Below are 16712 nucleotides of genomic sequence, written 5' to 3'. Positions count from 1 at the left end.
TTTGTTCAGCAAGGCACCTATGATCTGTATCTGAAGTTATGACACGTGCATCACCTCCATGATCATGTGATCACCATTCAGATTCTTGGCAACCGCCCACCCTTATGATTGACTGTAGGGATGTTGCAACTCTCCCCAGTCATTTTTCCTCACCAATTCTACCCCACTGGGTTCCTTGGGTGTACTTGGTTCCTACAGGCCTTGGGAAATCTAAAGGCAATCCAAACACCTATAAAAATATTACCCAACTTGGACTTTTACATATTGAAAATGACAGAAGAAATGCTAAGCTATTTCACTTGCTAATTTACATTCCCTGATTCTTCCCACACTGTTCATACCTTCACTGGAATATGAATCAGCAGTTCAGAGTTAAAGCTGCTTAGAATGCTTAGAATCCAGTTAAACATACATCACTTTGTGTGTACATAGCTTGTGGGTCATAGGCTTGAAAACCAATTTGTTCAGCTGTTGACAAAATGGCATATATGTCTACAGTGGTTTCCCATCCCTCTCTACGGCCTCCCCGCTTCCCCAAACTCTGGAGATCCACTTGGAACATATTCTGTGCATATGGCTATGGGATAGCTGAGAGCAGCAATAAAAGGCTTAAGAAGCAATCCTGTTAAAATTATGTCTATGACACAACCTAATAAAAAATTAAGCATTTAATATTTCAATTTTATGTATATCCTGTGATTTAATAAGAAATTCATCTGGCATCTACTGTTGACAAGACACTCCAGCTATGATTTTGGCTTTTAAAATAATGCTTTCAATTTCAATAAGAAAATAAGACAAAATTACAGTAGTTATCTTTAAGCAAGCAGTTTAAATTCACTTCAAACAATGAACATTTTGTTGGCCAGCCAGCCTTCAATTAAACTATCACTTTCACTCTGTAATTCAAAACATGCACTCATCTGTTAAGGAGGCTTAATAGCTATAAAATGTGAGTGTGTGGTATGGTTTTGATGGTTTCTATTTAACATAACTTGATTCTAAATAAGACTGACAAGATAAAACAGAAAAAAAAATTAACTCAACACAGTACTATATTCTACAATAGTAAAACTATCCACTAATATTTTATGTGTAATATGGGTGAATGACTGCCAATTGTAATTTAAACTGAGAGGGCTATTCATTGTAGAAACAACTGCTTCTCCAAAATGAATCCACAAGCCAATCATTTTGCCATGTGTTTCAACATAAATTGCCAGCAGAATGCTTTAATTTCTCTTGTGTTTAGACAGCATCACCAATTTTAAAAACTGGTTGTGTTTTTGTTTTTTAAAAAAGTGAATAAATGAGGAACTGAATCCTGGTTATTGAAAAATGGGTTGTATGTGTCTCTTTGTGTAAATTTAGCACTTTTGAGCATTAATTTAATTGCAAAGTAATCCTACAGTATGCATTTTTACTTGGAAAAAAGTTATTTTCCATATATAATTCCCCAGAAATAAATGCAACTGACAACATTGTTTTTGCATTTAGTTATTTTTTGGGCAACAGCATATAAACTGAAATGGAAGAGAACGTATGTTCTGGAAAGTTGTGCTCTTGCACAGTAACTTTATTTTTCAAAGTCCCTGACATTCTGGTGCAAAGGGCAAACTTAGAACAAAGTTAGAACAATTAACAATTAACCAGTGGAACAACCTGCCTCCAGAAGTGGTGAATGCTCCAACACTCTTCTTTTTAAGAAGAGACTGGACAGCCATTTGCCTGAAATGGTATAGGGTTTCCTGCCTGAGCAGGGGGTTGGACTAGATGACCTCCAAGGTCCCTTCCAACTTATTATTATTGTTGTTATTGTTGTTATTTAAACTAGTGTTTATATTATATGCCTACAGTATAGGAATAATGTTGCTCTGATTTCAATTATGATCTTAACTGTGGTCTGTAAATAATGGATGCCTATGCAGATTCTCAGTCATCCAGATCATGATTGTCCCAAAGGTGTTGTTCAAAAGGCAACTGGACTTTCTTTTTTCTTTCCTTGAAAATTCTTAAGTTTCTCATCCAGGAAGCTTCTTCAGGTAGAAACTGAAGGAGCTTCTTGGATGACAAGCAAAATATTTTCAAGGAAAAAAACCAAGAAAGTCGTTGCCTTTTAAACAGCACCTTTGGATAAACAATGTGTATTTCATTCTTTAAAAATACCCATTTCCAAACCTAATTATGTTCTGTATTATATTTTTAACACTTCCTCACATATGCCCCAAATTGAGGCTTTCTGCAAATAACACAGTTTTGGGACAGTTACAAGTAAAGAGGGGTGAAGAGAAACTATATTACAGTACTTCCAGATGCTTAATCCATCAGTGGAGAGATGTATCCATTCTGTGTCGCTAACAAAGATTTGCCCTTGCTAATACAGCAGGAACATGTGGAGTGGTTTAATCATGTGGGTGGATGTACAATTTCAGATCAATCTAGCAAATCTTGCTTTTCTAGTGAATTCATGATAACTCAAGGGTTCGCCTACTCCTGTCTGACCTGTTCTGCATTACTTCCACTGCAAATAGGTGAAATAAATAGGTTATTATGTACTGAGAGATCTCAAATCCTCCAGTGCATAACTGTAGGGATATGATCCTGGGTCTCCCCAATCTTACTTCTGTTACACTGCCTAGGTCAGGGGTCAGCAACCTGAAACAGTGAAAGAGCCACTCAGAACTGGTTCCCTCACAAAAGGAAAAACTGGGAGCCGCAAAAAATGTGTGCACATGCGCGTACATGCCCACATGCGCAGAACAGGGTTTGAAGAGTGGAGCCAAGGCGAGATATGCACCTACCCTGCATATTTGAATTGATTGGTTGAACTTTTTTACTCCCACTTTTTTTTTGGGACTGCACATGGCAGAGGACTGGGAGCCGCAGGAGACGGCTGAAAGAACCGCATGCGGCTCCGGAGCCGCGGGTTGCAGACCTGCGGCCTAGGTAAACAGTAACTGTCAACACTTGGGTTTAAATAATCACTAATAACAACTATTGCTGTTTAGACATGAGTGCTGATGCTTCTGTATCCCAACTAACACCATGTGCACATAAGGGTCAGCAAGCACAGAAAATCCTACAATGTGCCAGAGGCTAAATCTTCGGAAGCAACAAGTATATATTTCATCCTCACACTTCTGAAAAGTGATTGTGGGAGGAAAGGCCAGGAGCCCAAGTTGAAGAAGCAACAGTATTCTGGAAAGGCGTTATTGACTGAAACTGCAAGGAAGTCTACAGTTTCTTTGTTCTGCAACATTTTTCTCGTCGATGCACACGTTCATCTCGCATACGCCTCTTTTTGCATTATACTTTTTAAAAAAATATATACTTTATTCAATTTCTATCGATGGATTCACCACCATTTCTAGGGAGCTTTTTTTTTTTTTGGTGTGGTTCCCTTTCCCCGTGATGATTTTCATCTACGAGTTTAGTTGCTTTGTAAAAGCCACACCGGAGCGTGGCAGGAACCGCGTTATAGAAACCAGGTGCGGTGCGTCCCATTACAGACAACGAGCCTCTTTTTTTTTTTTTCCCCCAAACGGAATCGCCTAGGGTTGATATAACGGGAACCGCGCTTGGAGGGCGGGAAGAAGCGGCAGCGGGAAACCTTAACCGAAAAAAAATAAAAAATAAAAAATGAAGCGAAATGGCTTCTGGTGGACAGATGACCCGCACCCTGAGGGACCACCAGCGCCTGCTTTACTGCCACGAGCCCCGCGGGAGAGCAAAGGAGAGGCGGGGAGGGGATGCGCGTTAGCCTCGGCGCTTCTCCTTCTCACCCACCCACCCTCCTCCGAGGTAAGGTCAGCGGCCAGGGCGAAACCGCCTAGCTTTGCCCGGGTTTTTCCTCGCCCCGAGTCGGCTCGTTAAAACCTCTCCCGCGCTCCGTCCCGCTTCCTCCCCACTTGCGGCAACGGGAGCGGGCACGTGCAGATGGCGGGCGCGCTCCCGCTGGCGAACCCAGCCAGCCCTTCTCCTCCCCCCCCCTCCGCCCGGGGAAGGGACCCGCCGTCTGCGGGAAAAGAGGAGGAAGAGGAGGACGGCGGGCCCCCGACGTGGTAAGTTGCGCGGGCGGGCGGGCGCCGGGGTTTTCCCCCGTCCCGCCCTTGGCGCGGGGAAGTCTCTCGGGCGGCGTCGACGGCGGGAGTGCGCGGAGAAGAGTGAGGAGGCGAGGCCTGGCCTGGCTCGGCTCGGCCGGAAAATGGCGGGGCCTTTGGGATGCCGCGGCGAAGGGGGACAGGTCGACCCGGGCAGCCGACAGGACGGGAGGAGAGGGGAGTGACAGGAGCCGGGGACAGCTCCTCCGGGGAGCGGGAGGCCTCGCTGCCTTCCCTTTTGGGGAGGGGGCGCTTCTTCAGTTTTGCCCGCCAGGCCTAGTTTTCCTTCGCTCAGGCTCGGCTTGGGTTGAAGCCGCAGGTGGGGAAGTTCCCGGGCAGCTCTCCCGGATTTGGGGGTCTTCTTGCCGGACAGGGACGAGGTGGCAAGCAAAAGCTGCTTGCGGGTTTGGTTTTTTTTTTTTTTTTTTTGCAACTCAGGTGTGATAGAATGAAACCAGATTTTTTGGGAGGGTGGGGGGTGGGGAGGGAATTTGTGCGTGGGAAGTAGCCTGACACTGATTGATGACCTGCAGCTCCCAGATGCACTGCCCCTTTCTGGGCATTACAGGTGTTGTGTGGTTAGTTGCGAAGTCGTGTCCGACCCATCGCGACCCTATGGACAACGTTCCTCCAGGCTTTCCTGTCCTCTACCATCTTCTGGAGTCCCTAGATCAGACATGTCAAACACAAGGCCCGGGGGCCGGATCCGGCCCGCGAAGTGGTTTCATGTGGCCCGCGAAGCCATCCTGGAAACAGTGAGGGAACAGCCCCCACTGCCTTGGCCCTGGCCCAGAGACCCTCCTTCTGCCAGAGACCCTCAGATCTGTCCCACTTCTGCCCAGGCCCCCATAGGCACCCTTGATGTGAACGATGTAGAGCTGGCCATGCCCACCCAGTAGGCCATACGCACTCTAGCCACACCCACCCAGTAGGCCACACCCACCCAGACCACACCCACCCGGCCCCCTAAGGGCAACCGCAATGCTGATGTGGCCCTCAATGAAATTAAGTTTGACACCCCTGCCCTAGATGGTAGAGGACAGGAAAGCCTGGAGGAACGTTGTCCATAGGGTCGTGATGGGTCGGACACGACTTCGCAACTAACAACAACAACAACTACTGCTTCAGTGACTCCATCCAGCCACCTCATTCTCTGTCTCATTCTCTGTCTCATTCTCATTCCCTTCTTCTCTTGCCCTCAATCTTTCCCAGCATTAGGCTCTTCTCCAGTGAGTCCTTCTTTCTCATCAGGTGGCCAAAGTATTTGAGTTTCAGCTTCAGGATCTGGCCTTCTAAAGAGCAGTCAGGGTTGATCTCCTCTAGGACTGACCGGTTTGATCGCCTTGCAGTCCAAGGGACTCACAGGAGTCTTCTCCAGCACCATAGCTCAAAGGCCTCAATTCTTTGGCGCTCAGCCTTTTTTATGGTCCAACTTTCACTGCCATACATTGGCATTACAGGTAGCCTTGGCTTAACAGCGGTGATTGGGGCTGGCAAGCCTATGATTAAAAGGGACGGTTGTAAAAGCGCATCGTGTGACCCTGCCAGCGGATAGTGGCCATTGCAGCAGTTCCAGTGGCTATGGTGAGGTGAGTCCTGCACAGCGGATCTCCTGCTGGCTTCCCCATTGATTTTGCTTTTCAGAAGTTGGCAGGGAAGATGGCACATGGTGATCACGTGATCAGTGTTTACCTCACCTGTTGCAGTCGCAAGCTGGCAAGTGCGGGGATGTTGTGACTGCTGCAATTATGGCATCCAGTTATAAGATCACCACGATTTTAGCACCGTCTTAAGTTTGAACGGTTGCTGAATGAATGAATGAATCAGTGAGGACGACCTGCATAATCAGCAAAACCATCAGGGCCGCTGTTTTCCCATCCTGTGCTACATTCCAGGGTTACGTATCTCCCAAAACTTTACATCCCGGGTATCAAACCTGATCACATCATGTAATGTACCCCTTTGCAGCTCCGGGGTGGACATGGCCTGAGTGTGATGCATCCGGCCTGTGGGCTGCCAGTTTGACACCCCTGCTTTATATAAAGCAAGACACAAAACTAGTGGAAAAAATGGTGTTGCAAGGTGTGGCATCATTCATTATACAAATGTATTGATGTGTTTGTACGTTTTTAGAGGCTTATTTTAAGCACTAGGCTGATAAACATGTTTCCTTGTCTCATTTTGTGTGTTCGGTAAAAGCAGTTTCTCCATCTTTTTGACAGTTGTATTTCTAGCATGAAAGCCGATTTGATGTAGTGCTTAAGGCATTGAGGTAGAAACTGGGAATTCTAGTCCTGCCTTGGATGACCCTTGGGCAGTCATTCTTTCTTAGCCCTAGGGAGGAGTCCATTGGAAATTACTTCTGAAAACTTGCCAAGAAAACTGCAGGGACTAATCCAAGAAATGGTTGCCATTTATGTACCGCCATTGTTATGATACTGGCCACAATGGATACACCCAAATTAAAATCTGATCCTAGGGATGAGAATAGTTCACCAGTTTTAGCACAGTTTTATGTGCCCAACTTTATTTCTGTTCATTTTGGGTAAGGTTGTTGGACAAATAGTTGATGATAACTTTGACCTAAAGTAGTGGCTATTGCAAGTACAGAAATAAGTGGATGGTAGGATGCACAACTAGAATAACTGTACAAACTGTAGGTAAGTGTAAGAGCATAAAGGAGTTTGGCGGGAAAATTTTCAAACACTTATGGTGGAAAGAAACCATGTTTCCAGACCTTTAATGCAAATTAACTGCAGTATGTCAGCACAAAACTCATACTAGCATCTTTTTTTTTCTTCAAATAAAGTGAATATACGTGAAGCAAGGATAACCTATGTATCAGTAGTGACTTATTTATTTATTTATTTATTTATTTATTTATTTATTTATTTATTTGATTTGATTTGTATACCGCCCTTCTCCCTAAGGACTCAGGGCGGTGAACAGTGACATAAATGTCAAAAAGCACAAATACAGAAAATTGAAAATAAATTAAGCCCTACTGCCCAAATGTAGAAGATAAGTTAAAACCACAGTTAAAATTAAACCCTTCAGACCAGACCGGATTGCTTAAATAGATATGTTTTTAGATCGCGTCGGAAGGAGCGAAGGTTGGGAGCCATCCGGAGCTCAACCGGTAAATGGTTCCATAGGTCAGGCGCGCCCACAGAGAACGCTCTCCCCCTGGGAACCACCAAGCGGCATTCTCCGAACGGTGGCACCCTTAGGAGGCCCTCTCTGTGGGAGTGTACCGGGCGGAGGGAAGTTGATGCCGGCAGCAGGTGATTCCCAAGGTACTCCGGACCCATGCCATATAGGGCTTTGAAAACCATTACAAGCACCTTGAATTTCACCCGGAGGATAACTGGGAGCCAATGCAGCTCACGGAGTAGAGGTGTAACATGGGAGTATCAGGAGGCTCCCAATACAACTCTCGCAGCTGCATTCTGTACCAGTTGGAGCCTCCGTGTGGTCCTCAAGGGCAGCCCCATGTATAGAGCATTGCAGTAATCTAAACGAGAGGTCACAAGCGCATGAGTTACTGTACGCAAGGCATCCTGGTCCAGATAGGGCCGTAGTTGGCGCACCAGGCGAACCTGGGCAAAGGCTCCCCTAGTCACAGCTATTATGTGGTCTTCCAAAGAAAGCTGTGAGTCTACCTTCATCTTTCCTGCACACAGAAAGGTAGCATGTTAAGGGGGAAAAATCCTTTTCTCATATTGGTATTTGGTTGTTTGGAATGTAGATATAATTATTAGACATAATAGTAATTGACTCACCATTTTCTGCTCCAGTTATAGGTTGAACATATTAGTGAAGGCTAGGCCATAGAAATTAATATGTTACAGAAAAGCTAGGTCACAGGTCGGCAACCTGCGGCTCCGGAGCCGCATGCGGCTCTTTGAGCCGTCTCTTGCGGCTCCCAGCCGCCCGGTGCGCGCGCACCTCTTCCAACGGGCAGTGGTGCGCGCGCACCTCTCCAAATGGAGAGTGGCACCGCCCGTTTGGAGAGGTGCACGCGCACCTCCCCGAATGGGCGGAGGTGCGCGCGCACCTCCCCAAACCTTTGGAGAGGTGCGCGCGTACCTCCGCGCGAATGGGCAGCGGTGCCGCTCTTTCAGGAAGCCCGCCTCGGCCCGTCTGTGAAGCTGCCGAAAGCGGCAGCTTAGCAGACGGGCCGCGGCAGCTTCCGCAAAGAGCGGCGCCCCTGCCCATTCCGAGAGGTGCGCGCGCACCTCTCTGAACGACCGGAGGTGCGTGCGCACCTCCCCAAACCTTTGGGGAGGTGCGCGCGCACCTCCGCGCGAACGGGCAGCGGTGCCGCTCTTTCAGGAAGCTGCCGCTTTCGGCAGCTTCCTGAAAGAGCGGCGCCGCTGCCCCTTCGCTTTCGGCAGCTTCCTGAAAGAGCGGCGCTGCTGCCCCTTCGCACGGAGGTACGCGCGCACCTCCCCAAAGGTTTGGGGAGGTGCGCGCGCAACTCCGGTCGTTCGGAGAGGTGCGCGCGCACCTCTCGGAATGGGCAGGGGTGCCGCTCTTTGCGGAAGCTGCCGCGGCCCGTTTGCTAAGCTGCCGCTTTCGGCAGCTTCACAGACGGGCCGCGGCGGGCTTCCTGAAAGAGCGGCACCGCTGCCCATTCGCGCGGAGGTACGCGCGCACCTCCGGTCGTTCGGAGAGGTGCGCGCGCACCTCTCGGAATGGGCAGGGGCGCCGCTCTTTGCGGAAGCTGCCACGGCCCGTCTGCAAAGCTGCCAAAAGCGGCAGCTTTGCAGACGGGCCGTCGCCATCGGGCAACCGGGAACCGGTTCCATCTCATTTTTTTAAAAATGGCAGCCGCGTGCGTCCGCGCATGCGCAAAAAACCTTTTTGCGCATGCGCGTGCATGGACACACGCACGCGGCTCCCTCTTTTTTTAATTTGTGATGGAACCGGTTCCCAGTGGCTCTTTTTCTTTTTTAGGTTGCCGACCCCTGAGCTAGGTCAATCCTACTAGCACTGGCCTGCTAAAATCCAAATGATCACTAAGGGTTAGGAATTTTCTATATCTGTTTTCTGGCATACACTGTAATCCAGATCAGAATGGAGTTATATTGGCACTGTCATATGTGCTGGGCATTGTAATTCAGCAACTTTTGAGAGTCAGTGTTTTCTCCTTTCTGTGGTTTTCTGGCCTGTGTATAGATTTGAGATGAAGATAATGAGATGCCATCTTCCCATACCGAATTTATTATAAGAAAGGAATATTTTTTGAGATATCTTGGACGCTGACGCCACTTATGTACAGAATTTCAGTATTCCCCTGCCATCTTTGTTTGATCTTCTTAGAATCAGTTATTATCTGTCCATTGGCATCCTTCAATATATCAGTTTGACTTTTTTTTCCCCCATGTCTCGTTTGCACCTTCAGTATCTTCTCAGATATTGTTAATACTGAATTTTGTCTTTTCTATCATTCCTTTGAAACACGTTTAGAACAGAACGGAAGGACAGAATTGGAAGAGACCTTGGAGGTCTTCTAGTCCAACCCCCTGCTCAGGCAGGAAACCTTATATAATATTTCAAACAAATGGCTCTTCTTAAAAATTTCCAGGATTGGAGCATTCACAACTTCTGGAGGCAGGTTGTTCCACTGATTAATTGTTCTAACTGTCAGGAAGTTTCTCCTTAGTTCTAGGTTGCATCTCTCTTTGGTTAGTTTCCATCTGTTGCTTCTTGTCCTGCCTTCAGGTGCTTTGGAGAATAGCTTGACTCCCTCTTCTTTGTGGCAGCCCCTGAGATATTGGAACACTGCTACCATGTTCCCCCCTCGTCCTTCTTAATTCCTCTTACTACGTGCTCACTTTCTTTCCAGGTTCCACTATACATTGTCATAATGTTGGCTTCTATGTGTCTTGATGTGTTGCACAAACCTAAACTTTGTGTGGTTGTACATTATGCTTTATACATCAATTAATATGAATCCCAATGAATTGTTTAACCATGATTTATTAATGAAATCACAAGGCCTGTCTTACATGTTATAAGAACTTATGTATAACAATGTTTTTGGAGGCATAATTACTACTTTTAAATTCTCTCTTTATGCATATGTATGTATATTTACGGGAAGAAGATGAGAGATGAATATGTAGATTAGAGGAGGGAGAGGGGAATTAAAGATTGCAAAAAAAAGTTTTTTATTATGTTTTATTCATTTATAACATAACATGTGAAAATACAAAAGCAAACAGTAGGGGACAACAGTAGAAAAAGGGAAAACAGGGTGTGAAGAAAGGGGGGGGGGGACAAAAGGCATTGACTTCCGAATCTGTTGCAGTAAAAATCAGACATTAAAATCAAATCTCAGCTTTTCACATTTCTATAGTAGAAATGCCATTTCTGTATCGGCAAATCAGTCTAACTGGTAAAACCCAAAATCATGATATCATTTTTTTCCACTTCAAGCACAAAGTCCAGAAGCAGTTTCCAAGTAGAAAGAAAAGTACTTAACGTTCTTTTCTTTTATCAGCACAGTGAGTTTGGCCATCTCTGCTAATTCCATCAGCTTTTGTAACCATTCGTCCATGGTGGGAATCGAGGCATCCTTCCACTTTTGTGCATAGAGCAATCTTGCTGCCGTCACCATATATAAAATCAGAGTTCCAATTTTTTTCCCAGTTCTCTTTCCATTAGGCCCAGAAGGAAAGTTTCTGGTTTAAGCTTTATGTTCAAGATTGCAAAGAATAGTTAACAGAATTTTTATAAAATGATAACTGAATTAAATATAAAAATAAGAAAACCAAACTAGGAATAAAACTGGTCTCAGACTATGTAGTGATCACAATGTAGATTGCATTTGATCACTATTTCAGTTTCCTTCAGTTAAACGGCGCATATTGGTTTGGATTATTTGCTATCAGTAACCTATTCTATTGAGTAAATCAAGGTTTCATAATATGTTTTGAAAGGAAACTAAAAACCCCAAAGTACTTATTTCTGCAAAAAATGTAGGAGCAGATCTTTAACTTAAAATTACTGAAGTAATTTTTATTAAATGAATCAGGTCTCCCCTTAGTGACTAACAGATACATGACAGGAATTGGAGCAAAGTAAAAGGACTGGGGAATTATATATTATTGTTATATATTATTTGTATTGGGATTAAATGTTTGATCATATTAAGGATTACATTTCTGTCTCAGTTGAGGTAATTATGGTACAGTAAAACCCTATTTTAATGAATTACTATTATTGAGTAAAGTTTGTTGAATTGGAAAGTAGGGACTATAGAGATCATAACAAATGGTACAAATCATCTTATTCACACAATGATGTAATTAGGTAAATGACATAAAAACCATTGTGAAAAGTTGGCATGGTGCGTATAAAGTCTGTATTATCAACATTTACTAAGCAAGATTTCATTGTGCAAAATAGGGTGGCAGTTTGGTCTAGTGGTTAAGGCACCAGGCTAGAAACCAGAAGACTGTTGTAGTCCCACTTTAGGTATGCAAGTCAGCTGGGTGACTTTGGGCCAGTCATTCTCAGCAAAACTCATCTCACCGAATTGTTGCTGTGGGGTGGAGGGAGAAAGAATATTAGTCATCTTTACTGCCTTGAGTTATTTATAAAAACATTAAAGGCAGAATCAAAGAAAATACATTTTATAATAAATATAGTTAGGATCGAAGCACTAAAATGGTTATACTGATTTGGTATGCTAGTTAAGAAAAAAAATATACCATAAAATTTGAAGTTAAAAAAAATGACTGGCCAGAAGGGACACAAAGTAATATTTATCATTGGAGTGTATACACAGTGAAAAACAACTTTCTGTAGAGCTTTTGAGTTAGCAGTATTCCAAAAGAACAAAACTTGAAATAACTCAAGCACACAAGAAAACATAAACACATGTGATTGAAGCAGAAAAAAATGGGATCTTGCTAGAAGTGTTGGGAAGGCACAAAAAGGGGGCAAATGATGAAAGCACTATTATGGCAGTACCAATAGTTTCTACTCTTTTGTATGTGCATTGTGATACATTACTGCATGCAAGTTACAGAAGGGGAATTTGCATTGCAATGCCTTTTTTGGCATTTTTGAGGAAAGGAGTTAATCAGGGGTGTCAAACTCAATTTCATTGAGGGCCGCATCAGCATTGCAGTTGCCCTCAAGGGGCCGGGTGGGTATGGCTACGGTGGGTGTGGCCTACTGGGTGGGCGTGGCTAGAGTGCGTATGGCCTACTGGGTGGGCGTGGCCAGCTCTACATCGTTCGCATCAAGGGTGCCTATGGGGGCCTGGGCAGGAGTGGGACAGATCTGAGGGTCTCTGGGCCCGGGCCAAGGCAGTGGGGGCCGTTCCCTCACTGTTTCCAGGATGGCTTCGCGGGCCACATGAAACCACTTTGCGGGCCAGATCTGGCCCCCGGGCCTTGTGTTTGACATGTCTGCCATAGATTGTCTGCTGTTTCCTAGTTTTTTACTTGAATACCATAATAATACCATAAGAATGACACTCTACATTTACTACTACATTTACTACTACCTACACACTGACTTGCCTAAAACTTTGGCAACAATGTTTATTTTTAAAACATTAAACAAATTATAATAAAAAATAATGGGAAACCAGCTCTGCTGTCACCTACTAAAATTAGTCAATTTAAATTAGAATGTGTCATTGGAAACATATCTTCAGTGCTTTAAAAAACAAAAAAAAACTTGGAGGTGTTGATCCAGTAAATTAACAGAGCAGTTGGCAATCTCAATCACATCCATTTCAATTAACACCTCTCTCAAACCTGAAGATAAACAAAACAATTGGGTTCATGATGTACTATCTTCCATTTCCATGTGGCTATCTTTGTTGTTGTTCAAATTTCTTTAATTTTTCTCTAGGAATTGCCACTATCTTGTCTACAAAATCAAGCAATACTTTTTTTGCAGCTTGCAAACAGACACAGGTGTGTTGCCCTTTGGGATTAATTGCTGTTCTAATCCACAAGTACAGGGCTGCAAAAAAGTGGGGTGGGATTACTTATCCTTGAATTTTAACATTAGAATAATAAGACACAACAATATAGAGAGAGTGCATGCATACAGTAGAATTCAAAATAGCCCATGCTATCAGTCTTTGTATTTGTGGTGCATGTTAGAGCTCAAGGCACACTGAATATCAAGATAATGATATTCAACAAAATTTTAAGAATTATGATAATAAAGGGGCATCATATATTTGCTGTATCACCTTCCAAACGCACCAAGAAAAACAAACAACAAAGATTTGTCTAATAATGATGCATTGTAGACATGTCTACTCAGAAGAAATTACATTGACTTAGTGATTTACTTCTAGATTTAGGATTGCGTAAAGATCTACAGCATGGGTGTCAAACTCGCCACGTGACATGTCGCAACGTATCGTGACTTTTTTTGCATTGTTGGAGCTGGGGTAGGCGTGGCCTCCGTATGATGCAACTGGCCCGTGGGCTGGCAGTTTGACACCCCTGATCTACAGTATCAGAAAGTAAAAGAATTCCACTGTACAAAGCTTTAATTAAAATAGCAGTCTTGCGACAATATAAAAACACTTTTGTGTTTATGCCTTTGAGTTAGTGTTGACTCCTAGTGACTACCAAGACTGCCTCCAGTTTTTGTGATAGATTTCAACGGTGGTTTGTCTGTATCTGCTTAATGCTGGAAAGAGTGATGGCCCAAAATTACTCAGCTTTGGGCCTCAGGCAAAACTAAGTTCATAGTCTCCCATTTTCTAGCCTGATGCCTTAAGCACCACACCAAGCTGGCTCCCTTAATTTTACTATAGGCCCTTATTTAGTTGAAAATACAAAATACACTATATTTTACGTGTTCCAAATGCCTCCTGAAAGGTGTTAGCATTTTTTTTTTTTTGCATCTGTTGCAGACATGTCAAACTCGCGGCGATGTCACATGATGTCATGCAACATATCGGGACAGTTTTGCCATTGCCAGCAATGGGGTGGGCGTGGCCTCCGGATGACGCGTCCAGCCTGCGGGCCGGCAGTTTGACAACCCTGTTCTATTGCAATGCTAATAAGAATATAAGTATTAATGCAGGGAATGAACAGTCCTCTAGTTTATGCAATTTTAAAAGTATAGCACTTGGAAGTACTGTAAACGTATAGTAGGACAGAGATCCCCAACCTTTTGGGCACCAGGGACTGGTTCCGTGGAGAAAGGTTTTTCCACGGACCGGAGAGTGCGTGGTTTTGTGTGTTGCTTGCATCCCACAGATGAGGCTTTGCTTCTTTGTGTGGACCGGTTGCTGGCATGACGCGGCCCTGGTCCTCGGACTAGGGGTTGGGGACCCCTACATTTAAAAAAAGTGGAGCTTCTATCTTTCTCAGAAGTATTATTTCCTTGCATAATGAGAGCGAACGGTGTTCCCATGTGTATGGCAGGTTCTTTTGTATGAGACAACTGATATTGTCTCATAAGCCTTTTTTAACATCCTATCATTATTTGAAAATTTAGATAAAAGTGTAAGCTGAACCTAGTACTGTGATCTTAGTTTTAGTGTGTGACATTAGTTTTGCTAGGGATAACAGCTAGGGTGATGCAAGAGCTTGTGGAGTTATAAGTAGATAGCATTGTCAACCTGTTCTCTAGCCAAAAAGCTCCCAAAATGGCTTTGAAAACAACTCTCTCTCCCTTAAATTCAAAAATACAAACCCAGATGGAACTGAGTTCAGAAAAACAAACAAACAAACCAGAATTGATTGGTATTTCAGCAGAACTAATGGAATAGTGGAATTTTCCTCCCTCTGCTGGAGCCTGAAGGAAGAACAGTTGCCATTCATTCAGACTCCAAATGACTCTTGTGTGGTTCACAATTTAAAACAATATAATGTATACAAAAAAAGTAAACATCCATATAGATAACACACTAAACGTAGAAAATAATTCTAACAAGGGGACCACATCCATCCTATTACACAAATCTCTTATTAGAAGTATTGGTACTATTTGCTTATCCAAAGGAATTAAGAATATGACAGGCCACAATAAGAGTAATAGTTAGAAGCTTTCAGCCAATGTTTAGTTCTGAAATGGTAGACCTAACGTTAGCATGGTAATATATGAGAATATCCTTTCAGCAATATGGTTAGTTGTGTATTTTTCATGCCAGCTAAGTATTGCCTAAAACTTAAAATTAGCACTGGCAATTTTGTGATCAATTTCTAAACAGTTCTCTATAAATTTACATCTTAATAAATATACAGTTCCTTTTTCTCATCCATATCTGGATTTTGTTACGTTGCAGGATTCTGTTGGAAATGACAATAACATTTTGATGTTATTGATGAAAATAATAATGGCAAGGGCTATGTATAAAAGCGGCCTATAAAGGCAAAGCATGGTAGTATTTTGCAGATTTTTGAAAGATTATCCCACTTATTGCTCCCACTAGCTTAAGCTACATGCAGTTCTTTACTACTGCTACCCTCACTGTACCTAATTAGGCTCACAACAGAATAAGACTTCCCATGCTTAATTTCAATATTGTGCATTGTATTACACTTATTCAGATGGTCCTCAACTTCCAATAGGGATAAAAAAAATCATTGTTAAGCAGTCATTAAGTGAGGCACCATGTGACCGCACCTGATTTTACAATCTTTTTGCCACCATCGTGAAGTGAATCACCCACAGTTGTTAAACAAGACGTCGTGCAACTACAACTTGTGACCGCTTGCTAGCTTTGCATGTTGGAAATCGACAAATGGTATCACATTGGCGCAGTACGCTGCAACTGTCATAAGTGTGAGCCTGTTGAAAATTACCCAGATTGCAATCACATGATGTTGCAACGGTCATAAGCTCAAAGGCTTGAGGCACATCTTAAGTCAGGACTTAAAAGTGATGTAAGTCGCTTTTTTCAGTGGTGTCATAATTTTGAACATCCACTAAATAAATGGTCATAGGTCAAGGATTTTAGGTATCTTTATTGTCATAAGGAGCCTTTCAAATTTAATTGATATTTTGCATCAGTTAAGATGTAAATTATGTCTAATTAGTGGTGGTATTTCTGAATAGTCTTTTTCTACAATAATACATGGATATTTTTTTGAATATGATAAATTCAATTGATTGCAGTCTAGTGTAATGGTTTGTGGCTTGAAAAATTACTTTTTTCTCTAATGGTGCTCTCCTATGTACACCTACTGAGAAGCTAATTCCATGGAATTGGCTGGATCTTAAAACACCTGAAGTGAAAGAGATGACTACTGTTGCTTTAAAATGTCTATGGACTTTAATGAAAATAATTCTCAAGTTATATAGACTAAATCTGTTTGTTCCAGTATTTGTTTCTGAAATTAATAGTTGTCTTTCCCCTTAATTGTATTGTCAGGAAACAAATTATGCATAACTAGCACTATAAGTGTTTCCCAGCACTTTTGTCAAATACACAATGGGAAGAACAAGTACATTCTTATTCTGGTAGAATCATGCAGCATAATAATGAGACTTAAAAATATTATTCTATTCCAGTTGGCGCTGTCTTGTGGAACAGAATCATTGTATGCTAATTAGTCTACGATTAGTTTCAATTCTGAAAGTTTCATATTTGTGTCACTCAAGTTTTCCAAGTGT

General features: G+C 43.1%; 1 protein-coding gene across 2 annotated transcripts in view; it reads left to right on the top strand.

The window, feature by feature from the left end:
- Positions 1–3459: 3459 nt before the first annotated feature.
- BTBD3 (BTB domain containing 3) overlaps positions 3460–16712 on the top strand; it is a 32478-nt gene continuing 19225 nt past the window's right edge. The window contains exon 1 of one of the 2 annotated variants that reach the window (XM_083369686.1): positions 3460–3801. In XM_083369686.1, the coding sequence (XP_083225812.1) occupies positions 3750–3801 (52 nt within the window). In that variant the 5' untranslated portion in view covers positions 3460–3749. Of the gene's footprint in view, positions 3802–3988; positions 4062–16712 lie in introns of those variants that run through there. The other variant, XM_083369687.1, reaches the window with a different exon arrangement.

Source organism: Vipera ursinii (genome assembly GCF_947247035.1).
Source record: "Vipera ursinii genome assembly, chromosome: 1".
NCBI lineage: Eukaryota > Metazoa > Chordata > Lepidosauria > Squamata > Viperidae > Vipera > Vipera ursinii.
The sequence above is the reverse complement of the archived record's forward strand: the minus strand, read 5'-3'. Positions and strand labels throughout refer to the sequence as shown.